This window comes from Haemaphysalis longicornis, unplaced genomic scaffold (genome assembly GCF_048455015.1).
Source record: "Haemaphysalis longicornis isolate Haplotype H1 unplaced genomic scaffold, Haemaphysalis longicornis Haplotype H1 scaffold_2, whole genome shotgun sequence".
Lineage (NCBI taxonomy): Eukaryota > Metazoa > Arthropoda > Arachnida > Ixodida > Ixodidae > Haemaphysalis > Haemaphysalis longicornis.
Window position 1 is genome coordinate 233,778,172 of NW_027526295.1, and position 26,865 is coordinate 233,805,036.

Below are 26,865 nucleotides of genomic sequence, written 5' to 3' on the forward strand. Positions count from 1 at the left end.
AACAACAACAACAACAGCCCACTAGGTCCACTGCAGGATGAAGGCTTCTCCCATCGACCTCCAACTGCTCCTGTCCCGCGTCGCTCGACTTTATTCTTTCTTTCCGAAATTCTTTATTTCGTCCCTCCATCGATTAATAGACCTTCCTCTTCTTCTAGACCCGTTCCTCGGTCTGGATGGGTCTAAAATAACACCGAGAACACGTAAGCACTACTTATGACTTAATTGGAAAAGCTAGAGCATTAATGTCCAATTGAACAGAGTTGAGTGCTCCTTCCAGTTTTGCGATGCGGTTAATCGTGGCTGTTGCGCTACTGGTTGAGAACAGCTGACTCGTACTTGCTGTGACGTGTCGCTTCCGCGGAACACGGCCCTACGTACAGCCACAGCTTCGCTCTCCGCTGTCCACACGATTCTGCGCAGGCGTACTTTTCCGTCAGCGCGTTCCCGGCGTTTTAAGTGCAGAGCACTTTATGGGCTCACCTTGTCGTCGTAGCCCGCTAACGGTCGATATAAAGCGAGTGCCGGAATCAGGCGGCGCAGCGAGATAACGGACCTAAGTGTACAGTCGTCAGGGGGTCACGCATGGTTTTCGAAGCCTCATAATCGTTCGAACCTCGTGAACCGCTGGAGCTTGTCATACATCATCTCCCTGCTGTTTAGCGCAATAAAACTGTAGGTACATTTCAGGCAAAATCTGTGCATATCACCGGCAGCCCCCTCGTTCATTTATATAGGAACGCTCGTTGGGTTGGCTTTTACGATAGTAAGCGAAAAAAGCTGCTGCGCAAGAAAAAAATGGCGTGTTAGCAATGGACCAAAACAGCTCCAGCATGCGAAATTAAAGCAAGCGCAAAAAAGAACAGAACTCCCGCTTGCGCAGTTTTAGGCAGGGGGCACGCGAGCACTGTGGAAGCGGGAAATTTGAATTGCATATTCATCAAGAGAGGAGTGAGACAGGGCGGCGAAGAGCGTGATGGGTGGTAGGCAGCAAGCGGATAACGGCGTGCACCACCCATTATGGCGAATGAGTGCTCTGCAATTCCGACAGCTTTCCCATTGAGTGCAACGGCTTTGATTTCTTTTATTAATGCCGAGCTCTATCGGGCTACGGAATACTTCGTGGAAGCCGTTTCTCAGCTTCCGACGCCAGCGCCGCTGCCGGATTTTCCTCTGTGGGCCATTTAATGCTTTCGCACTAAACGTGTCATAATGCTCATATCTGATTCGAGTATGTTGGGAAAGCCTAACCTTCGACCACTTTTCTTCCTTCAGCCCACGGTCGTCACCCTGGCTGACGACGTGGACGAGTCGGCCTTGCGAGGTGGCAAGCCCGTGCGGCATGTGGTACGCCACCTGCCGCCGGCCAGTGGCGAGGGGGAAGAGGTGGAACCGCAAGGCATCGGGGCACAGCACCCCCGAGTGAAGGCCACGCGCGGTGCCGACCTCGACACCACGAGCCCCAGCAACGAAGACGACCTGCAAGATAACTCTACAGAGTCCATGGACGCACCCCAAGCATTTGCCGAGATTGAACTGCGCCGGCCTTCGCCGCCGGCAGAGAAAAAATCCGCCAATGTGAGTGGGATGCCTGACCTAGAGATTATCGCCATTTGTTTATTTGTCTATTTATCCTCTACACGGGCATTAGCTCCTCCGGATTATTATTTCTGCGTATACACGGGCGACGTGAGTGGTCTTTCGACGTCGCTAAATGCAGCCCCTGGTTGCCACTTCTTCGCAGTATCTGTTTTAACTTTAGTGGTTCGTTGGCTTCTCGATCAACATTTCGTAATGGTGGCGCTGCGTGCCTGGTTAAAAATTAAAACAAAAATAAAATTCTTAAGGGGTTCATTCAGCACCAGTCTACATGCAATTAAAAATGAATCATTTATTTGTCTTAATTTTGCCTAATTATATGGGGACCCTTAATACCAAACGCAAAGAGAATGTGTTAAGATGCAGCACTCGGACATGGCAATGCCACCGTTATGACTCTGATTTGAAAAGCCTGTTGCATCGTATTAGCGCATCGTATTAGCAATTCGCCCCGGGAGCAACAGCTGACGCGCTACATGGAAAGGCTAACGCATTGTATTAACCGCATGCACTCGGAATTTTGATGTGATACTTTACAGGAATTTAATAATAGCACATACTCGGCAATTGGAAACATTGCATGTTCCTCTAACGAAGCTAGCAAAAAAATGTGGTCTCCTCTTCCATAGGAACCAGTAAAACAGGAAAGTGAAATGTGCCTTCACAGGAGCAGTTGAATGTTTATTGCGCATCGATATGAACTTGCACTTTTCTACTTATATTTCGTCGGTATGGCACCATTAGACGTATCAACGTTAGACACTGGATTGCACGCGTCGGAACATTGCGTAAATATGACTGAAACCACAGGTGCTCGTAAACCGTCCGTGCGAACGAAACCAAACGGGTTGTCAGCGAATCGTTTGGTGAACACACGCTCCGCTGCAGCGAAAGCAGCAGCGGACCGTGTCACGAGCGCGACATCCGCAAGTCGGCTTCTCCGAAGGTTACGCTTCGCGTCCCCCGTAGACGTAAGCGCTGAAATCGAGAGAGAGAGAGAAACAACATTTATTCATGCCTGCGCAAACCCGGTGGGTTACCTACTGGCGCTACTCGCCGGACCCCGTGCAAGGGGTGGTGGAAAGTCGCACTTTCGGCCGCTGGCGTTCGATGGCCGCGAGCGCGAGCTCGACAGCCATCTTTTGGAGTTCGTAGTTGACGCTGGTGACCGCGTCCCTCACGCTTGGTGGGAGCGGATCATCGTCGTCCTCCGTTGTTGTTGTCGGTGGTTGATTGAGGCAACCCCACAGCATGTGCTGCATGGTCGCACGAGCGCTCCCGCACAGCGCACACTCGTCCGTTGGGTATAGTTCGGGGCACACGTGCTTGGCGACCACGGACGTCCATATCGCCCGCGTTTGGAGCTGTCGCACGAGCACCCCTTCCCTCCTGGTGGGTTTACGGTGTGGCGGCGGGAAGGCGCGCCTAGTCTCTCTGTACCACGCAAGCACATCCTTGTAGGAGCTGACCGGGGTTGCCTCCTCTTCTTCCCTGTAGTAGTCTTCCGCGTTCGATGGAGTAGGAGGAGGGGGCAGACTCGCCTCGGCCGCAGCCGCCGCCCGAGCCGCCGCCGCACCCTCCGCGGGCGCAGCAGCAGCAGCCGCGGCAGCGGCCGCACCAGCGACGGCGGCGCCATCGTGTCTCGTTAGCACGCGCGCCGCTCGGTCCGCCTCCTCGTTGCGGTTGGTCCCGGTCCCCACCGGTCCCACGTGTGCCGGGAACCACTTGAGGACCACCGGTAGCGTCCGTCGGGGCAGGGCCCCGCACACCCTGTTTGCGCACTCCGACACCGAGTTCCGAGCGTAGCTCAGTATCGCGTTTCGCGAGTCACTGATCACTGTCGCGCACCGTGGGTCCACTAGGGCCAGCGCGATCGCCAGCTCCTCCGCTTGCGTTGAGTCCCAGGCCCTGACGCTGCCCGCCGAGCACAGCTTCCCGGAGGTCGCTGCAATCACGGCCATGGCGTACGTGCCCCGGCGGCCTGGGTATTCCGCCGCGTCCACGTAGAAGGCGTTGGTGTCCGCCGCGTGCACGTCCGTCAGGGCTTTCGCTCTGGCCGCTCGCCGCTCTCGGTTCTCTTCTGGGTCCATGTGCTTCGGCAGCGGCGGCACGTGCATGAGGGCGAGCAGCCCGCGGGGCAGCGACCGCGCCGGCTTCGGTATCGGCGGCCGGCTTGCCGGCCACCCCCCGCCTCCACCACCGCGACCACCGCCACCGCCACCGCTCCCGCCGCCGCACCCGCCGCTCTCGCTTTCGCCTTCTCGCGTTAATTCCGACCGGTAGCCTACCCTACGTAGAATAGCCCTACCAGTTCTCGTCTGCGTAAGCCTCGCGATCTGCGCGGTGCCCTGGGCCTCGGCTATCTCGCTGAGGGTGTTGTGCACCCCCAGTTCTAGAAGCCTTTCTGTGTTGGTATGTGCGTATAGGCCCAGGGCCGTCTTATAAGCTTTGCGTAGCAGAGCGTCCACTTTCCCTCGCTCCGCCACCGTCCAATTGTGGAATGCAGCTACATATGCAACGTGGCTGACGGCGAACGACTGGACCAGCCTGAGGAGATTCGCCTCTCTCATGCCTCCGTGTCTGGACGCCACTCTTTTGATCAACCTCAAGGCCATTGCGACTTTTGATTCCAACTTGGCAACGGTGAAGCCGTTGTGTCCGTGGGCGTCGATGTGTAGTCCGAGGACTCGCAGCGTCTTCACCCTCGGAATGGCCGTCCCGTCCCGTGTCTTCAGGTGGATGTTATTGTTTCTTTCTTCTTCTCCTCTCTTGTGGCTTCCTCTTCTCTGTGGTGTTAGTACCAGCAGCTCAGACTTGGTCGGGGAGCACGTCAGACCCGTGTCTTTTAGGTGATCTTCGACTGCGTCGATGGCCTCTTGCAGGGACGCCTCGATCTCGCCGTCACTGCCGCCGGACACCCACAGCGTGATGTCGTCCGCGTATATGGTGTGTCCGACTTTCGGGACGCCCTGGAGGCGCTGGGCGACCCCGATCATTACGATTTTAAACAGCGTCGGCGAGATCACGGCGCCCTGTGGCGTCCCCGAGCTCCCCAGGCTCTTCTTTGGCAGCTCCATGTCACCGGCAACGATCCTCGCGGTGCGGCCCGAGAGGAAGTCGCGAATGTACGCGAACGACCTTTCCCCCATGTTGAGGCGCGAGACCTGGTCCAGGATGGCTGAGTGTCGGACGTTGTCAAACGCCCCTTTCAGATCTAGGCCGAGCACCGCCCGGTTGTCCATGGAGCCGGCCGGCCGGTCGATGACTTCGTTCTTTAGCAGCAACATTGCGTCCTGGGTGCTTAACTTGGCCCTGAAGCCCAGCATGGTGTCCGGGTACATGCCTTCCTCTTCGAGGTATGTCTGCCACCTGTTGAGCAGGACGTGCTCCAGCACCTTCCCCACGCAGGACGTCAGGGATATCGGCCGCAGGTTGTCTATGCTCGGTTCCTTTCCCGGCTTCGGGATCACGACCGGCGCCGCCTCAATCGGAGTTTTTCTGGGGATGTCATTTCCGTCACGGATATGACGTCAGTTAGATCTTCGCGGACCCCGGCATAAAACACTTTCGTGTTAAAAAGTTTATAAATGCGATATTTATACAACACGTTCTCGCTCAAAAAAAAAAAACCAGTCTGGTGGCGAAATCTCCTCGACTTTTGTGCAACTACTCATCTTAAGTTTCTTTTTAATAGAGTCCCGCTCAATCACTTTCACTTCTCTGGCACATCGTTGAAGCATATTCTAAATGTGACATTTAATGCAAAGCGAAGTTTCGACGTCAATGATAATTACTGTACATGAAATTTCTGCGGAATAGTATGGCTTTAGCATACTTAGAAGGTAAAGTCATGTGCGGTTCCAAAATTCTGAGCATATGAATTTCGACGTTAGAAACAACTGCACGCACTGTAACTAATTCTATAGCAAAGCTTCGCTGCAAAAAACAAGCTATTATAATATAGGTCTGATCATGTACTCGAAACACTCTGTACTCTATTTCTCTTACGAATCATAACCGGATTGGCAGTGTAGGGCTTCTGACGCCTTTTGCCCAGTGTGTTACCGGCACGGGCGGCGATGGGAGATAAGAGATGCGCGCTGGGAGGCTGGGCGTAGGGGTCAAACATTGCCACCCCCGCTTCCTTTGGTGGCTACCGCCGTAATGGCATCTCGGGGAGCGCGGATCACGTTTAAAGTGCTTCGGCACGGCTGCCCCTATTCACATTCCTAGAGCGGATAAATTTGAAATCGTCCGCACTCCTAGAGCGCCACTTTTTTTGCGTGTTGCGCTGCTTGTTGCGATCTTGCTAGGCCACAGCTAATAGCTATGGCTAGCTGTTTGAACTTTTCTTGTCGTAGTGGAGTGTGCAGATGGGGCTTGGGGAGGGGCGTAAACTCATTGCTACGATTATTCTTCGTACTAGTCGCTGTGTGTTCTGCATCAGCAAAAAATTTACCTTCTTCAGAGCTCATTTACCAGAACCAGAACCTGACGTTAATTTGCCAGGTCACGGCCCGAGCGGCTTCAGAACGCCGCGTCAATCGCACCACCGCCTCGAGCTCCCTCGGATACGCCACTGCTATGTATTGCAGTGACAGAGTTCATGGAGTATGCACGTGTAACGAGAAGATACATATGTACTTATTTGAAGCTATGTCAAGCACTGAAATTGACCATCTATTGGCACCATATTTTTCATTAAGTCAATACTGAAGACGTACATACGTTACACAAAACAAATAACCCTGGTAAGGACGTAAATTCCCTCGGAAACCGAGGTGTTCTGGCCACTGGCGTCTGAATGAAGGACACTTGTTCGGGACATGGAACAATGGCCCGTAGCCCAGCCTGTTCTTGGTTTTACGAGTATTAAGTGTACGGACAGCATTAAATTCCGAACTTGATGCATTGCACATACGCTATTTGGCTTACAGCAGCGCATTCAAGGCGTTCTCGTGTGGATTCTACCATGCAGATTCTACCAAGATCCACGCGTAGATTCTGCGTAGATTGCGTTCTCGCGTAGATTCTACCAAGTAGATTCTATCAAGATTCGACCAAGGCACACGGTGTTGCAATGGGGTCCTAGGAGTGCGAATAATATCAAAATTTATTCGCGCTAGGAGTGCGGACAGGGACAGCCCTTCGGGGCGACGCGCCTGCTACGGCAAAAATTGCCCCCACCTCCCCGAAGGGAATCGTGAGGAAGTGCGAATGCATTTCTTGCGCCGAGAGTACACGGCGTAGTAATTCTGACATCGCCTTGAGAGGCGCCCAGCCAGCGAACGGTCTAAACTGGAGCAGAGCGAGCAGGAGACTGTAGCGAGAGAGCGCGCGCGAGCCGACCCACGGAGGTCTGGCGGTTTATCGCTGCATATAAAGGGGGGTACGCCGCGCTGAGCGCGCCGAGCCAGGTGGCTGAGAGAGGAGGCGGGCGCGCGAGAGAGAGGGGTGCGCGCGCAGCTGCAGCCAGCGAGGAGAGAGGAGGAGAAGGCGAAGGGGGAGGGGGACGCGCACAGCGGCGCACGCCAGCTGCCGGGAGAGGAGGTGGTGCGTGACTTCACGGCGCGGGTGAGGAGAGGGATGCGCGCGGCGCATACCGCCGCGCCGCGAGGGAGCGGTGAGGGCGTGGCGTCACGTGGTGAGTGACGTCACTGCGCCGTTGCTACCGACGCTCCTCTCCGCTCTGCGCCGTTGCTAGGGAGAGCAGGGCTGCGGACGCCGCCGCCGCCGGCGGTGGATGGTTTGGGGTCGCTTATAGCCCGGTTGTTCCAGGGTTGCGTGCCTCGAGGCCACCCGGTTACGCTTTCAGCGCCTAAGCCCGGTCGGCGACTTTTGTAAGCGAGGCGGCGCCTAAAGCCCTCCCGCACCGGGAGAAACCTGCCTTTCCAACGTGCAGGCACGTAGGCAGGGGGGGGCCCAGGGGGGCCCGGGCCCCCCCCCGAAATTCGTCCAGTCGGCCTTTAACGCCAGAGAATCTTACAAGTTCTTCGAAAAACGTTAGAAAGCGACAGGCTCGTTTCCCCAAGCAGTTGCGCACAGTCACGCAGCTGTTTCGCATGCGCAGGAAAACGGAAAAAAATATTGTTACTTTCGCTGATTTTTCAAATAAAGATACTAGTGATAACAAGTCATCAGAGATAAAAAGAAATAATCAACCGTAGTATTACTGAAAAGCTACTCTTATTCCGGATATTATCCCACGGCTAAATAGGACTTTATTTTGTAAGGCCGCATAACTTTCCACAGACTTAAAATAACGCGGAATTAAAGCAAGAGCATGTTGTTGCGACTGCGGGGTATCGTGGTCGAAGTGGACGAGGTTGTGTTACTTGCAGTTCCTCTCCAGCTGCGACGACTTGGGCCTGGTGCTATCCCGAGCCTGTTTCCAAACTGCCCTGCCTACCAAGCCGATCGAGAAAGAAAGCGTTATACTAGTATTTACATGTTCAGGGTTTGAGTGAACAGGCATTGCGTTCCTGGTGGCGCGAGATTAAATAGACTTTGCTTGGTCCATCCCTGTTCTCCCTGTCTCCACGCGGTGGTCAGGAGGCACCAATCAGGAAAAATTCCGAAAAAGGTCAAAATGCACGCACGCGCGCGCACACACACTGAGAGGGCATCTTTCCCCCTCTCGTAGCTGGAAGTCTGTCACCTCCGGTGGCGCTTTCTGCCGAAGGTCGACGTCCCCGGGACCACCAATATCGAAGTCCCGGAAAAACATTTCCTCCATACCCACGCTCTGGGACTCGTTGAACAACAGCTTCTCGGGCGTCGGCCCCATGCCGCCAATGAGGGAAACCGTCAGCACGCAGCACGCCGACGAAAGGGAGATGCCGCCCAGGGCTTTTGTCATCACCTACGGTCGTTAGGGCCGCATTCGGCCCGCCGAGGGAATGGGTGCTCGAAGTCGCCGACAAGCGGATTAGCCACCGCAGCACGGATCGCCGCCGTGAGGTGGTGGCAACTTGGGGAGTATTCAAGTGCTTTGTTTGACTGATAGCTGCGCGGCGTGGGAATACGCACGCGTACGGCTTTTCTTTGCCGCAGACGCAGAGTTTTTCCGCGACCTGACGGCGGAAGCTAACCGAAAGCTAGGAAAAGGGGACTTCTGTATGGAAAGCGACGTCTTGACGACCCATTAACCCGTTCGACCCCGCTGGCGCCTCTGCGAACCCCACCACCTTTTGCCCGCTGCCTGTGTCGTCGGGCAAGCGCCCGCGTGGCGGAAGGAGTGAACCGGAATGAGCGGATATGCGGCTCTCCAGTAAGTGTACACGGGCGGCGTCGCCTCCTCTTACTTTGTGCGTGTGGCCGCCTCAGTACGGCAGTGACTTCGCCACTGATTGCATCTTTAGTGGATGCACAACATGCCAAAGAAAGCAAAGTGCGGGATTAGTTCTCAGCTGGGTGACTCCGTTGAATGCCGCGCCGCTGGGACGCGCCGTCGGCGCCCGGAGGTTCGTTTCAGCCACGAGTCGGCGCGAGCAGTTCATATCCCTCCAAGTAGGACTCTCCACTGTCCGCAGTTTGAATTCGACGAACGGACTTGCTGGTGTCCGCCGAAGAGGGAAAAGGGAGGGCGACTCCTCGGCGCTCCTTCCCAGGTATGTATATCGGGGCATGTTCTCCGCGGGCTGGCACAGCGAGGCATGATTCAGCCGATTCAGCACCTCTGTTCGGCGCTCCTTCAGACCAAGCAAATTTGTGTCGCGGCGCTCTGGCGGAACAGAACGCAGCCATGGGGAAAGAAGGTGCCAGCCAGGGTTCAACTTCAACGGCCAGGAAGCGACCAGGACAAACGATGAAATTGACAAGCTTCTTCGCTAAAGTTCTAAAGGTGGGTCCTGTGTTTTTGTTATTGTATTTGCTTGTTACACCCGCTTTAGCGAAGCGGCAACTTAGTAATTCCCAGCTTGTGACCTTCTGAGCAATAATATGATACTGGTTTTGCCATAAATGTCTATTTCTGAGATGGCTATTTAAACACGATGCATCTGTCGAGGAGTGCAATTTTCCTCATATAGCGCGAGTGCAGTCATCGCTTTAAATATCTTGTATACTTGCTACGGGTATGACTGCACGACGCTTTTTTGTTTTCTTATCACTACAACCATGCCACTTTCTAATCGGGCCATCAGGAATGATGTCTCCATGACCGCAAACGATGGCCCCGTTACGCCATCCGTAAAACACGCATTCTATTCCAGCCCAGACGGCCGAATTTGCTCCCGTCTAACGCAAACCAAATTTTTGCAGTTTCAATATAAAAATGCACTTGAAAGTATTGGTAGCAGATTTTAAAGATAATACTGTACTATGCTCCTATGTTGACGATTTAAAAAGAAGACAAAGATGGAGAGACATGTACAGCTCGCCCCTCTTTGATTGAGCAGTTTTTCTCCTGGCAGTTAAATTTATTGTATAATACAGTTCGCGTGTTAATTCAAGGTCTTTTACCTTGACCTCCACAGATGGCAAAAGTCCGCCAGTGCGTTTGTGTTCGAGGCACGAATATCTGCTTTTGCGCTACTCACAATCACCACGACGTCGGGCACGCAAAAACACGCGACGCAGCTGTATTCAACATGCTAAAGGTCTTTTCTTACACGACAGTTTTCATAATGAAAGCGGCGCACCACCGTTTACAGTTCATTGGAACACTAAACGAATGTTCGCGTACTCGCAAAAATAACCTCGGTCGCTTTTTCGTAATGACGATGAGTCGATGACACTCCATTTGAACCCTTCGATGAGATCATGGGAGGCTGTTACAAAACCCGCGAACGTGGTTGCGGTTCAATATTCGGTTTCAAAGTGCAGGCAATTTTTGGACTCGTATAAATTGGACAAAAGGTGCGCATTAGATTGGAGTAAGTTCAGTTCCAATAGCGAACCGCTAGGGAACGAAAAGGGTTCAATGCCATGATAATGATAAGACTGCGTTTTCGTCCATTAAAATACAGATGACTTCCACCGGACTACAACGTCAATTCTATATAATTGTGTTTGAATTAACGAGACTCGACTGCATCTAGTCTAAAACAAAGAGCACTATACACAGGCACATATGGCGCGAAAAACGAAATGTATTGAATGTACGGATACTCGGAGTCATTTTTATTTAGGGTGCTTGTAAAAGCGGAACTTGGCATAAGTCCTACGACAATAATTAATTGAAACATGAAAAATTATTGTCAGAAAACTTACGTATGATTATTTTTTTATTTCTATCGTGCATCCAGGAAGGAAGCCTTCTTTTATCAGAAGACGGCTCTACCTCCGAAAACGTCACAGTACCTGCAGACTTGGATGCCGAGAGAACGGATGACTGCGAGGTCGGTGTGGACACTGTCAGCCCTCTTTGTCACAATGATATCGGAATGTTTGTCAATAACACTGTCATACCCGATGACATCCGAGAACGGGTATACTCTAACGTATGGGTGCCAACCCCGAGCTACAAGTTTGAAATCTCGGTCGCCAAAAACGGGAAAAGGCGCACGTTTCAGTTTCACTGGCTGCAGCGATATGAGTGGCTTGCATTTTCTCATGTGCGGAAGGGAGCTTTCTGCAAAACCTGCGTACTTTTTTGTCGTAAGAGCGGAGCGGGTAAAGGCTCTCACCAGACATGTAAGAACCTCGTAACAGTTCCGTTTGCGAAGTGGAAGGATGCCCTTGAGACATTCGAGAATCATGCACGGACTGAATACCACAAGACGGCAACGGTTGACGCCGAATGCTTTCTCAGAGTCGCCAGAGGAAAATCAAGCAGTGTCCACGTACAGCTTAATCAGCAAGCAAAGGGCGAGCTCGAAGACAACAAGGCAAAGTTGCGCGCGATTGTCGAGACAGTTTTACTGTGCGGCCGTCAAGACCTCGCGCTGAGAGGTGACAAGGATTCGGGGCGTCTTTCTCTTGAGGAACCTTTACAGAACGACGGCAACTTCAGGGCGCTCCTACGTTATAGAGCGAATGGCGGAGACATCATTTTGACCAATCACATTCGCACAGCAGGCAGCAATGCTCTTTACTCCAGCCCGCACATTCAAAATGAAATTATTTCGATAATTGGCAAGCTTACACAAGATAAAATTGTAAGACAGGTAAACGAGGCCGGATTTTTTTCGGTGCTGGCAGATGAAACAACGGATGTATCACAAACCGAGCAATTCTCTGTGTGCGTATGCTACGTCGATCCTACTACTTCGAGCATTCGGGAAGATTTCCTCTGCTTCGTACCTGTTGACGACGTCAGTGCGTCTAGCCTGGCTGAAACACTGAAAAGGGAGCTGCTGAATCTTGGCCTGCACTTGGACATGATGAGAGGGCAAGGATACGATGGAGCAGCAGCGATGAGTGGGGCATTCAACGGCGTGCAGGCGCTCATCCGGAACGACTTCCCAACGGCGTTGTACACGCATTGCTCGTCGCACTCCCTGAACCTTTGTTTGAGCGACGTTTCAGCTGTCCAAGACATTCGACGGGCCTTTGGAACAATTAGTGAGGTATGCACTTTCTTTCGGCTATCACCCAAAAGAACAGGGGTCCTGAAAAAACATCTGGAAGCGTCTACAAAGTCTTTCCGCCAGCTGCGCCGATATTGTGAAACAAGGTGGGTGGAACGTCATGATTCAGTCAGTCGTATTGTTTGGAGAAGCACGTTCTGAGATAGTTCACTCACTTGAAGAGTTCATGGACACCTCCCCTGATAAAGCAACAGCGTCCACCGCTCATTGCCTCCATCAGCGAATCTGTTCACTCAACTTTCTTTTATGCCTCGCTGTTAGTGAGACATTCCTAGGCCTCACGCACCACTTGTCTGTGTATCTGCAGAGCCCAGCTATTGACATGAGCGTCGCCTTGGAGCAGGTTGACCTGGTGCTGACTAAACTCGAAGAGATGGGCACTAACGCGGAGGCAGAATTCCACAAAATATTTTCTCTATGTCAAGATAGAGCGGCGGAGTTCGGAGTGAAGTGCGAGATTCCACGGGTGGTAGGAACACAGAGATACCGGGCAAACTACCCTTGTAGTTCTGCGGAAGAGTACTACAGGCGAGCCACGTTCATTCCATACATAGATGACCTGAAAGCTTCCCTCAAACGGCGCTTTGCAAACCACCGGAAAACACTGCAAAGTTTGCAATTTGTATTGCCAAAGCACGCCTCCAAAGGCAAATTTGAATCTCTGCAACCGGCCTTCGATTTTTACCTCAGAGATATGACAACAACGCATATCCTTACACTAAAAGGTGAATGGGAAATCTGGAAAACTAAATGGCAAGCCATGCAAGAGGAAGAACTTCCCCGCTTTGCGACGGACGCTTTAGCTGAATGCGACAAAGGCCTCTTCCCGAACGTTCACACACTCCTCAAGATATTGGCAACGCTCCCAGTGACTACAGCTGCTGCAGAACGCAGCTTCTCGACACTGAAAAGAGTGAAAACATATTTGAGGAACTGGACGGCTGAAGAGCGGCTTAATGGCCTGGCCCTTATGTCCATTCACCGGATGCAAGTCAGTGTCGACGAATTTATCGCTGTGTTTATGGAGAAACCACGACGTTTGAAAATTGCAGCGTGAACCGCTCTTTTCGGCCAAGCTACGTGTTCGTTTTTTTTCTTTTGCATTTACTTTTACTATATAGTAAAACAATCTCAATGCGATTATTTAAAATTGTTTGCAGTAGAAACGAATGTTAGCATTTTGCATCTTTTGTGATTATGAAAGCATCCGTGTTTTCGTTTTTTGTGTTCAATAAAACTGATTTACCAAATATGCCTGTTTTTGTTTAAGAATTGCTGTCATAAAATGGCTCACGTTCTTCTCGCCGGCCTGTTGTTGAGATACCGAGTGGGAATTCGGGTAGAGAAAGCGTCCGACAATTTGTTTTTTTATTTGCCGCACATCTCCCTGAGTAGGCGCCTGATTCCGTTGCATCCCCCCCGCTTTTTTTTTTGTCACTCCTCTTTTCGTCACTGTCTCTGTACGGCCCTTCTTGGTGGAGATTATTTGGATGGAAAGTGCACACGCACTAGCTTTATTGCAGTGTCAAAAACTTGCTTTCCATCTCGGATTAACTCGCCTCTTTCGCTGCATTCCCCTTTGTTGTCGTTCTCTTCTAATAATTAGGCGCCTTCTATATTTCTGGGCAATTGTTTTTCTTTTTTTTTGCCATGGAAAGAGCTTGTTTCGAACAATTAGGCCTTGGCCCCCCCCCGAAAAAAAATCCTGGCTACGTGCCTGCCAACGTGTACGCGGTTTCCTGCGACCACCACGTCAAAGAGAAGAGAGGAACGTCGAAGATTCAGTGGGGAGACGTTCGGCCCCACTATTGGGTGATCCGAGAGGTCCGGCTGACCAATGAAATGAATCTGCTGCGCGGCATACAATGGGCGCGAGATATTATACTCCCTCACATGACGGCCAGCGGGATACTTATTAGATGTAGCTTCAAACCGCCTCCGTGCTTAATGCACGTAAAACGTTTCCGTCTAGGGCGTAAGTAAGAGTCAATCGCTAAAGTTGTACACCTAGGGCGTAACGCAGTTAGTCGATCGCCAAGGCAGCAAATCTTTTTCATCTCTTCTGTAAATACTTTTGTGTACGTAATTGTAAATACAGTTTTGTTTGTTATCATCCCGTCCTCATCGCCTTCTCGTCGCATGATTCTTCGCCAACACCGCCGAGTTCTAGAAGCGAAGGGTTCCTTCGCCACCGACAACGAACCGCAAACCTACCAACGAGGTTTTACTTGCTGGATGGGAGTAGAAAGTGCGGTTGAGACGAATCCCTTCGGCATGGTCAAAATGACGGGCAGATGTTTGGCTTGTTTCAAGGGCTGAATTGAAATGCCGAGCGACGTCATCGATTTTCATGTTCAGGCGACCAGCGACCGCTGTGCGTCAGCGGCTCGGTTCACGGTTTGTTCGTGGCACAACCGCGAGGAGTTCTTCTTCGACGCCGAGAAGAACGAGTGCCGCTCCAAGGCCTTGGTGCGGCCGCCACCTTGTCTGTCCGGACGAAACCGATTCAAGAACTTCCGCGAGTGCAGGCTGGCCTGCCTGGACCAGGTACTCATGAACAACACTAGCAATGATGCTTAATAAAGTTGCTAAATAAAGCTTATATACTATATGAGTGGCGTAGGCTTTCGTGGTCAACCGTCTAATGAGAAGGAGAGGGTTACAAGAAAAGAAAACAAAGAAGAAATCAATAATGAATGAATGAATGAATGAATGAATGAATGAATGAATGAATGAATGAATGAATCAAAATCAATCACTGAACCAATCAATCAAACAATTTTGCTGTAGTGTACATATATGCATCTCGTGAGTCCCCGAAACTCAACATTGGACTGTGAAATACCTGAAACAACTTTGGCAATGGCATTCTACTCCAGCGTTTCTGAAAAATACCCTTGTGGTTTGGACAATGGTAACTGGATTCATAATGAATGGTGTTAATAAGGTCAATATATATGACAATAATTAAGCAAGACAAAGGTTACTAGCCTTGTTACATATTAAATTTAAACATCTCACTCCACACTGGGAACACCTTACACCTGCTGGAGATGGCGCTGATCGTAATGATTGCTAGGAATGCGATTGACTAACGGCTTGCTTTCTCGACTCGCACGCAACCTGTTGTTATTTTATTTTCAGACGGCCGAGAGTAGGTGCCGCACCGAACCCCAGTTCCAGTGGTGTACGCCGGAAGACATCTCACGGCAGTGGTGGTACCTCAAGGACGGCGCCTGCCATCTCTGGAAGTTCCCCCATTCCAACTGCGTGTCACCCAGGTACGCGTGCATTGCATCTCGCAAAATCGAAGAAATGTTATTCAAAAGCTGAACGCACCACGACCCCTGCAAACGAGGACCTTGTCAAAAAGTTGAAAACTGTGACTTAAAAAGGCACAAGGGAATAACATAGGCTCTTTGACGCTGAGACCTGAAATGCGATATCACACAATGCCGTTCAATTATTCGCAACTGTTGCAGCACATATGCATAGCGTTATAGGTTGAGATAAAATTTCAATCCTGTAGATATCTTCGCACTGTAGAATTTCGAAGTGTATGAACCACGTGAAAATAGATTCAATAGTTTGGAAAAATCTTCCCAGTCTCTCTTATGGCAGAAATGCTTTTTGCAATGGCAGTTGAAAACAGTTTACAAGAAAAAACAATACCGAAAAGGCGATGCCAAAAGACGCGCTAGGTTCAACGTGTGCCTCACATGTTACAAAAAAACTGTGGTTGATTTCTGTCATAGGAATCAGTAAAACCCGAAAGTGAAATGTGCAGCGAAATCTGCAGCTGAGCATAATTTGCGGATCGGCGGCTGTCTTGTGGGTGTGCTTGGCGAGTGACGTCCTGCTGGCGGGTCGCTTCTGCAAACGTGGACTGGCGTCATTTCCGTGACGGATATGACGACAGTGAAATCTTGGGGTATCGAGGCATTAAACACTTTCGTGTTAAAATATAAAACCTGAAAGTATAGCGTACGATTTAGTACTAAAGGTTGCTTCCTCGCAAGAATACCCTGTGTGCAGGGGTGCACCCTTTACAGGTCGCTTGCTTCGTTGTACTGGCGTCACTTTCATGACGGATATGACGTCGGCGAAATCTTCGTGTATCCGGGAATAAAACACTTTCGTGTTTACACCGTCGAGTACGGTTGTGCAAACGCTTCCCACTTTTCATTCTGCAGGCTGGCGCTGTTCGGGAGCCGGGAAGCGTGCCACAGCCTGTGCGTGGCAGGCCACCCAGTGGCCCGGCACCCTGCCTGCAGCGAGACCCCCGTGGAGCACGCCTGCACGGCCGTCCACATGATCTACCCTGTGCAGGCCAGGCCCTTCAAGGACAGGTCAGATTCTTCCCGGGTCGACTGCGTTGGGGCAACTTGCTTTAAATGCTGAGCCGAAGGATTCGGGTTCGGTTCCCGGCCGCGGCTGCTGCTTTTCTTATGAAGGCGAAAAGCAAAAACGCCGGTGTGTCGAGATTTCGGCGCACGTTCAAGATCCCCAGGCGGTGAAAATTAATCCGGAGCCCTCCACTACTGCGCGCCTAATATATCAGGCTCGGCACGTTAAATCCCATAATCAAAAACTCGTGCTGAGGCTTGAAGCAATGACTTACACCGTCACAGACGATACAATTTCGATTAATTTCGCTTATGCGATGACAGGTGGCCGGAGGCTGACAAATTAATGAGTAATAAGAGGGCTGGTCTTGTTGGTACATGTTCAGAAGAAACTTCCTGCCTAAAAACGACGGGGACCACATGAAGCCCACACAGAACGAAGCAGTGTATGTTTGTACTGGTCGAACCTCACTTGTGGAGCATAAAATCGGCTCTGGAGGTGGTGAGTTGATTTCCAGCTGATGTTAGGCACCTCAACTTGCTGGAAGGGAAAGACATTCACTAACTTTACGCCTCACTTGTTTAGGTTTAGCTTTGAGGTGAAGGTTCAAGCTGAAATAAGATCACAGGCGACTATGACAGCAGCCTGGGCTTGTACCAATCGGATCACCTAACTTTTTGAAAGTGAATATGCACATGTTGCGACGTTGGTCTTTACATGGTAGCCCCTGAATTGCTTTATCGACGCAGGAGATTGACCCAGAATCTAAATGTGAAAAATCATTCTCGACGTTGCCTCCAACGGCCAGAGAACAGTCAGCAGCATTGCAATATACTTTCGCTGCGAATTCGTTGCGAAGGGAACCCGTTAGTTTTCTTGGTATTACGGGCATATCTGGCATATGAAAACATGATATTTCACGCGTGCGGATTAAAAATTTGTAATCTTCATTGATTTGATGGGTTTGGCACCCATACTAGTGCAAAATTATTTCCTTGCGCTTTACGGATAGCTGGCAGAATAACTGAACCAAACTTGTTTGATTGCAGGGCTTAACGCGCCTATGCAACGTAGGCGATGAGGCGCGCCGAAGTGGAGGGCTACGGATTAATTTTGACCACCTGGGGTTCTTTAACTTGCGCCGAAATCTCGTACACACGGGCGTTTTTGCTTTTTGCCTCCACCAGAAAAGCGGCCGCCGCGGCCGGGAATCGAGCCCGCGACCTCATGCTCAATAGCACAACGCCTTAGCCACTGAGCCGCCACGGCGGGTTCTGAAGCAACGTTAAGAAAAACTGTTTTGACAAGAAACTCATAGCCGCTTCAACAAATACCGGTGCGAGAGTAAGCAAAAAATTCGAATCATTGGCGAACTTTTTGAAGCTATCTATATTTCAGTGGCATAGACGGACGGGGGCTAACCCTTCTCCCCCGCGTAATTTTTATCGATAGATGTTTACATCACCTCCTTTATAGTAAATGTATGTAAAATGTTCTGAAATGTTCTGTTTACTTCCTAGAACTATATACAGTAGCCGATCGATTTTCCAGACCTGGAGGGGAACGAAAAATAGTGGGAATAAAACTGCTGTCCGGAAAATCCGAAGCCATTACTCTAACTGGACAACAGCCGGTCCTCGGGAAAGTCCGAATTATTTTCGGAGTGTGAAAAAACGGTGTATATATATATATATATATATATATATATATATATATATATATATATATATATATATATATATATATATATATATATATATATATATATATATATATATATATATATATATATATATATATATATATATATATATATATATATATATATATATATATATATATAATTTCAAGGCAAAGGCACAGGGAAGCACACGCTGTTTATTCCGGCTTCGCGAAAGGAGCAACCCGCAGAGACTCCGACGAAGATGACCGTCGCACGAGGCACGGGATATCAGGGTGGCAGCAGAGTCGAGAGCGTCATCAATCCGGCGCATGGGGTAAACGTCTTTTCTAGCTATTTTGTTAAGCACCCGATAGTCCACACAAAAGCGCACGGAGCCGTCTTTCTTTCCGAACAACACAACAGGTGACGAGTAGGAGCTTCCAGAAGGGCGAATAATGTCCCGCTGAAGCATATCGTCAACATTGTCCTGAATAATTTTGCGTTCTGAGGCCGAAACCTGGTAGGGACGACGGTGAATTATACGCGAACCATCTGTTTCTATACGATGAGTTGCCGCTGATGTCCGTCCAAGAGTGGAAGAGTGGCAGTCGAATGAGGCCTTGTGTTCCTTAAGCAGAGCGAGGAGCGCTTCCCTCTTTTCCAAGCTGAGCTCAGGGCTGATGGCAGAAGTAAGGCACGAGAGCGTCAGCTCTGGATTACAGGCACACTGCACTGACGCAAGAGGGCGAAGTGCTGGAGAGGTATCGTCGTCCTGGGAAATAGTGGCAACGGTAATGCCTTGAGGAAGGAAGGAGAATCGGCTCAGAGGCAACATTCAATGCGGCGATTAAAGCTGATCCCCGCGAAAAGCGAACGAGACATGGGGGTATTATGGCTCCTTTACAAGTGAAGCTGCCAGCTGGTGTGGTAAAGACATCTCCGTCAGCGATATTGTCGCAGGCCACAAAAAAATAGTTTCTTCACCGAGAGGCAGAACACAATCTTCGGTAGCTACCAAACGCTGTATTGGCGCATCTGACACACCGGCAATGGCTGTATCGGTGAGGTGAATAGCCGGTTGTCGGCAGAAAATTACCGCGAACGATGCTGATAAAAAGTCCCAACCCAGAATGGTTTCATAAACACATAGTCAGCACCACACACTGAATGTGATGTAGAAGCCCGTCAATCATAACACGCACTGTACAGTATCCAGAGAGGTGAATCTTATCACCATTTGCTCCTCGTAAAGACGGACCGGTATAGGGAGTTCTCGTTTTTCTCAGGCGGGAACTCAACTCTGCGCTAATAACTGAAACACTGGCTCCCGTATCCACAAGCGCATCAACACACACCCCTTCCACTTCTACGGATAAAATGTTCGACGGATGGTCCAGAGGAGTTCTGGTTTCTCTGAGCAGTGCAGTTTCCCCTCCAAAAACTGCAGGCGCTAGTTTTCCGAAGCCTGGTCAGCGGGACGGGAAGCAGGTCGAAGAGGCGACAGTGAGCGGCGATACGGCGAGGGCGATCGACATCATGCCGCGCAATTGTAAGAAATATCGGTCGAGTCTCGAGGAGGCGAAGGACGGCGAGGAGGCGAAACGTACCCATTACGACGAGCCCCGTAGTCAAAGCGGGTGTCATCCCGTTCATCAGGCGCGTAACCTCGTCGCTCGTCCTGTTGGCGTCGTCGGCAAAAGCGAGAAATGTGGCCCCGAATTCCGCAGTAGTAGCAGACGTGGCGGTCTCGCGGGAAAAGCTGACGGTCGGGACGGACGTGCGAGTAGTATTGCTGAAGATACAGATCGGTAGAAATCGTTGTCAGATGTCCGTGAGAAGGTGGTAGCGGGGGAGCTTCCACTCGCATGGGTGGTTTTGAAGCAGCATCGCAGTATGACAAGGCGTGGATGGTAGAAGGGGCGGGGTTAACAGATGGTATCGCCGTCATGGACGCAAGCTCCTCATTGATGAAGTCTCGCAGGTAAGACGCGTTCGGGCGACAGTTGTCACGTGGGGGGCACGGTGAGATACGGTTTTCTAGCTCCTCACGGATGATGCTACGTATCAGGGTACGTAAGTCCGTGTCCCCATTCATGTAAGTTGACCAAGGCTGAGGTTGCAGGCGAAGAGACTGCAACTGGTCGAGACGTAGGCAGGTTGTTCGCACATCGTTTACGCTTGTGGAGTTCTGAAGAGCAAGGGCGTTAAATGCGAAAGGAGCAATTCCCTTCAAGATGTGGCGCACCTTGTCAGCCTCGGGCATGCTTTGGTCCACCGTGCGGCATAGGGCAAGAACGTTCTCGATGTAAGAAATGTATTTTTCTTCGGGAAGTTGCACGCGAGAGTTCAGCTTCCTTCTGGCACAATCTTGAGCGAACAGACAGGGTGCCGAAGGCATGGCGTATCTCATCCGTAAAGGTGGTCCAATCAGTGAAGCGACCTACGTTGTTGTATAACCACGTCTTCGCCACCTCGTTTAGAGAGAAGGGGACAATGTGCAGCTTGAAAACGTCATCCCACCTGTTAAACTGGCTTACGCGGTTGAACTTGTCGAGGTAGTCGCCGGTGGCCGACATCGTCCCCGCGAAGACCAGCGAAGTAGGGAGGGTCACGCTAGGGACTTGTTAGCAACCACGTCAACGCCGTTTGAGTGGCGGACTCCGACCTGGCTTCTCGTTGCATCGGCGGAGCTGGTAGCAGGATGCGTCGACCGGAACGGAGCTCCAGGGGTGTAACTGGTAGCGGCGGAGGACTGGGTCAAAAGGCAACTCCACCACTTGAAAATCAAAGGCATGGGGAAGCACAGACCGTTTATTCCGGCTTCGCGAAAGGAGCAACCCGCAGTGACTCCGACGAAGATGACCGTCGCACGAGGCACGGGATATCAGGGAGGCAGCCGGTGGCGCGTGAATGAAGATGGTGCTGATGATGGGAGTGTTTCTGGATGCTATGAATGGGGAGCATGACCACTGTAGCGATCGGTATGAAAACATCGCTATATATATATATATATATATATATATATATATATATATATATATATATATATATATATATATATATATATATATATATATATATATATATATATATATATATATATATATATATATATATATATATATATATATATAAAGACAGAAAATAATAAGACAGACTATAAGACAGAAAATATACAAGACAAAATATAAGACTAAAACTCATCTGTTTCTATGACCCACCACAACCTCCCCTTTGCTTTCCGAGGTTTTCTTGACTGCCAACCCTTATTTTCTGTCTTATTTCACCGAGCCCCTCATTTCCCATTTCTGATTCGCTACATGCTTAGCGAGGGCCTCTGTTCTGGCAGTCTTGGTGCCAAGGTAGCTTAAGAGGGTTCAACGCTGGTCGACCACTCTCGACATGTCGTAGACACTCGAGTCACGGCCCGGGGGTTAAAAAGAAGGTCCCCCTCACCCCGAGTAGTCCGAGTGGAGCTGGCTAACACCCCCAAGTGCAGGAAACAAAAAATACCTTAACATAAATACCCGAGAAAGTGGTGGGGAAGCAGCCCCGCAGGTAGCGCAGTGGTTATCGCACCAGACCGGTATTCTGGAGGTCGTGGGTTCGGATCCCACCCGGCGGGCATTTTTTCACCACTTTCTTTCTGACTCAAAAAATTCATCTGTTTCTATGACCCACCACAACCTCCCCTTTGCTTTCCGAGGTTTTCTTGACTGCCTACTTTTATTTTCTGTCTTATTTCACCGAGCCCCTCATTTCCCATTTCTGATTCGCTACACGCTTAGCGAGGGCCTCTGTTCTGACAGTCTTGGTGCCAAGGTTACCTTAAAGGAGCCATGAAGACAAAATACAAGTTTGGTTCATTAGAAAGGCTGCTTTGTCCTGATAAAAATGATACCGATTTCATCGCAAACTTCCAAGAAATAACGGAGATATTAAAGAAAACGTGTGGAGCTGTGGCGACTCACTAGCCAGTTTCCAGCAACATTTCTATGACGTCACAGAATTTTGTTTGGGCGATTGACGGCGGCCTAACTAATCAATCGCCAGGACACATGACTGGGCGATTGTAGTGGGGCCGCTAGTTCCGTTTGATCGAATCACTTGAATGCTAACGTGCACCTAACCCACTGAAAATTATGTTTTAGTGCTGGCCCATATGACGTCACTCGCGCTGATAACACGTCACTGTGGCGCGAAATTTGAAAGCTCTTAAGTATGTCTTGCGTTTTTATTGGTTAAAAACGTCTTTCGTCGCCGGAATGGAGGTCTAACGATTACCCGCTCATGACAGGCTGTAGACGTTTGAGTCACGCCCTGGAGGTTGAAAAGAAGGTCCCCTTCTCCCCATGTAGTCAGAGTGGCGCTGGCTACCACCCTCAAGCGTCAGATACACTTCTAGTAAATATAAATAGCCCAGAAAGTGAAGGAGAACACAGTCGCCCAGATAGCCGAATTGGTAAGGCATTCGAGATCTAATCGAAAGGCGTGGGTTCGGTCCCCACTCTGGGTGCGTGTTTTTCTTTCTTTCTTTCTTTCTTCCTTATATTAAAAAAAAAAGTCTTAACCGTCGTAAAAAATAGAGCCTAACCACACCCCTATGCCTCCTTTGGCATTGTAGACTGCCGACCTATGTTTCTGTATATATATATATATATATATATATATATATATATATATATATATATATATATATATATATATATATATATATATATATATATATATATATATATATATATATATATAAGGGTTGGCAGTCAAGAAAACCAAGCAAAGCAAAGGGTAAAATGTGGTAGGTCATTTTATTATCATTGAAACAGATACAGCTTTTTTGCGAGAAAGAAAGAAAGGGGAGAAAAACATTCCCTCCCGGTGGGATCCGAACCCACTACCCCCATAATACACGTCTGGTGCCATGACCACTACGCTACCGGCAGAGCTGGGCTCCCCTCCACTTTAATTTACATGTATGTTCAGGTAATGATTTCTTGTGCTTGGGGGTGATAGCCAGTGCCACACCGGCTACTCGGGGTGAAGGGGGCTTTCTTACTAATCCCCGGGCCGTGACTCGAGCGTCTACGGCACGTCGAGAGCGGTCTACCAACGTTGAACTCTCTTAAGCTACCTATGGCACAAGGCTTCCAGAACATAGACCCTCGCTATGCAGTAGCGAATCAGAGTGCGAAATGAGGGGCTCATTGAATTAACACAGACATAATGGTGCGCAGTCAAGAAAGCCAAGCAAAGCAAACGGGGAAATGTGGTAGGTCATTTTATTATCATTGAAACAGATGCAATAATAATAAAATGACCTAACACGTTATATATATATATATATATATATATATATATATATATATATATATATATATATATATATATATATATATATATATATATATATATATACCGCAAATATGCATGTATCACTTTCGGGCGGAGGAGCACCCACCCCCTTTACCCCTGAAATAAATTTCTGGCTACGCCACTTCTATATGTGCTGGGTGCACGATCATTACACACTCCCCTTTAACCCTTGCTTGGCTTGTTTGGAGTGCCTGTGGCCATCAGCGAGAAAATATTGTTCGTAGAAAGCCCGCGCCTGAAGTGCGTTGGTTGCAGTGCAGGAGATGATACATTGACAGCTACTGTCTGCGTGCTTGCGCTTATTCTCGAGACTTTCGCTAGTTAGACCCATTGGGAGGAGCAAGCATTCCAGCCGATGGCAGCGCAATATTTTGTTGAAAGTGCGTCTCTATTACGCCCTGCATTAAGCTTCTGAAAGAACTGTGTCGCGATACAATCATGTCTCGTTAATATGGACTCCGTTAATATTGCCGTAAACCATGTATGCGTTTGTTTATTTATTGTTTGTTTACTGCCCGACCACGCTCGGCACTCTTATCTGTGTCCCAAGCGAAGCCCGTCTTCCATTCTTTATTTTTATGCCGCACCGGCTATCTTATTCAGATAAGCAGACTGTTTCGCCCTAACGTCACAAGCCCAGAATAATCTCCTTTGATCTACAATGTTCTAGATGTAAATCGACGGTTCTGGAAACACTCGCGCCGAAAGATAAAACCCTGCAGAGCAGACGCCGCGGCATTCGAATCGCCTGAGCTCGCCTGCACACGTCGCTTTGTTGAGTGCTGCTTCGCCGCCTGTGTATTCTTTGAGTTGTTAGGGTAGCACAAGTTCACTCCAATAAACGTGTTTTCCTTGAAGACAACTGCGCCATCTTTGACTTCGCGAGAATATGGACACCCCGCAATATGGGCGAAACTTTCGGCGACCGGCCTCCTACCATGCAGTTTTGCCCGTTAATATAGGAACCCGCCGTCCGTACTATGTACGGCGATTTTTGGGACGAAACGGGTAAATACCGGCATGTTTGTCTCGTTATTCTGGAGACTGGTCCACAAAGCAAAAAAATAGAAGAAATGAGTGGTGACCCCCCGAGGTATCAGCTCGTACCAAGAATTTACTGTTGACCGAAGCATACAAAGGCGAAGCATGGATTTACCTCGGAACCCTCTTCCTTCCAGTACCATGGAATTAGATCTGGATCATTCGTGGTCAGCGAACAACCATCTAGGGTACAGTGACGACAGGGTGACACCCTTTTCCTATCCAACAAGACTGCCCGGTGTGGCATACGCCGGAAAGAGCAAGTTGTGAGGCTCAGGACAAGAGAAGAGGACGGAGGACGATAACATTCGATGTGCATAAAAGGCTAGGCTGTAAGCTTCTCTGGTCAGGTCGGCGGAGCCAATGGCTGGTGTTAAGCGTAACGGATCGAGCTTTCCGCTCAGCTAAAAAAAGGAATATGCCCCTCCAAAAGTGAGGCGCCTTCAGCATGAGCTCCTTAACGCTTGTGTCTTCGACCTTGATTCGTTATTATAGACAACTCACATTATGGATGATTTTTCTGTGGAACGGAGGCGTTCATATTAACGAGACATGACTAAGACGCACGTCGGCGCAGAAGCCAGTAGGCAACACGACACGCAGGAATGGTTAGGTAGTACGGTTTTTTGCATTCAATGTGAAGAGATCACACATAACGCGTCCTAGCCTTGCGACATCTTTAACAGCTATAAATGGCCGGCAACCACTTTTAGCACATTATTCCTTTGTGCTGTCGGTATGGATGTCGGTGTCAGCATTCCAGCCTGAAAGCTTCAAGTTTCAAGAGTAAGTTTACGCACCGAGGTGACACTTGGGCTAGGAGTCAGAGCGCGGTAGGCCAATCCAGTAAAATAGGCTAACCCGGTAAAAGTAGTTGTTTATGCTTCTCGCCTCAATCAGAACAATGAAGGACGGGTTGGCTGCACCAACCATGAATTGTGTGAAAGCAGAATGCATTCCTGTTTACAAACCATTGCTCAATACCGCGAGAATAAGATACTCTGCAGGTGTGTAACACTTCGCTAGGCTCCAGAGTGCGCACGCAAGAATAGGATTATGCATTCAGATTTTCCATCGTCGACGCTGCTGGTGCTTGCACTCGATGTAATTAACTGAATAAATTTTCTAGCTGACTGAGATGGTTCAGCTGACTAGCTATTTTATAAGACGTTGTCCGGTACACTTCTGCGGGTACGTGGCACTGTCGGCGAGCTTGATTCCGGCAACAGGACACATCTGCGCTTGCGTAGCTCAAGGTCAGTGGGTAGAAGTGCCATCATTCTTTTGCAGCGAAGCTGTATATCCCGTTCTCGCACCTGTGTGGGACGAAAAAATGGGGACTTGTGTTCCGTGTATGAAAAAAATAATAAAAAACAAACCATGGTCTTGCCGCCATTATTTGGTCTTGTATTGCTCCTGGAATTATGTCTTTCCAGTGATGCGTCAGTGTTTAGAAGTTAGCTTTCCCACATCAAGTGTTCCGCAGTGAAGCCAATGTTTACGGAGTTCGAGCATTTACCGATGGAGTATGGTTACAGCCCCAGCTTATACTTCTCTCCACCGCCCCCCCTCCACCGCCCCCACCTATTTCCCGAGCCATGCATACTACTCGTCACAGGCGATGTATATTTTTATACCTGCTATTTTTATGTGTGCTGTATTTGGAAGGTTGGTGAGGGGGGGGGGGGGAGGGGGGCGGAGTGCATGCGCAGACAGGCTTCACGCGCTCACCGTTGACGTATCCGTTCTTCTCGGGGAGATGTCAACGTGGACATCTCACGGCGTGATGCGACCTGTGTGCTGTCCTCAGTGGTGGAGCGGTTTAGGTCGGTGTAGTTACACAGACAGTGAGATGCTTACGACGCAGAAGGGAAACGGACAGCCCCATGTTCGTCCCCTAGAGTAAAACTGCAGCACTTTCAAGTTTTATTCAGCTTATTAGCTAGGAAGTATGCGCAATCACAAAGTAATCTCTTGGTTAATTAAAGCCTAAAGAAATTGTCACTCTTATCAACTTCATTGCAAGTTTACGCATTGGTTAAACTGATTCTCCATTCGTTCTGGCTAAACTGATTCTCCATTCGTTCCTTCACAGGCTTACCTGCGTCCAGCCAGACCCTTCGGAACCCAAGTGCTTGACTGGGAGAAACCGATTTCGCACTGAGAAGTCGTGCCGGCAAGCCTGCCTCCAGTCTTAAAGTTCCTGTACCGCCACTGGCCCGAAGGATAATTTTTCGGACAAGATTCTTGAATAATTAAGAATGAGCAGAAGGGCGTTGCTCTTGTCACGCTCGGTATCTGCCCTAGGAA

General features: G+C 49.7%; 2 protein-coding genes across 2 annotated transcripts in view; both read left to right on the plus strand.

Moving 5' to 3' along the window:
- LOC144167686 (uncharacterized) overlaps positions 1-1,426 on the plus strand; it is a 47,671-nt gene extending 46,245 nt beyond the window's left edge. Inside the window, exon 5 of the mRNA XM_077696870.1 lies at positions 1,276-1,426. Within this exon, the coding sequence (XP_077552996.1) occupies positions 1,276-1,426 (151 nt within the window). The remainder of the gene's footprint in view (positions 1-1,275) is intronic.
- On the plus strand, positions 1,382-26,865 carry LOC144167687 (uncharacterized). Its single transcript, XM_077696872.1, has 5 exons — positions 1,382-1,578; positions 14,490-14,678; positions 15,276-15,412; positions 16,325-16,480; positions 26,651-26,865. Exons 1-5 carry the CDS (start codon positions 1,504-1,506, stop codon positions 26,751-26,753), a joined length of 660 nt encoding a protein of 219 aa, XP_077552998.1. The 5' UTR covers positions 1,382-1,503; the 3' UTR covers positions 26,754-26,865.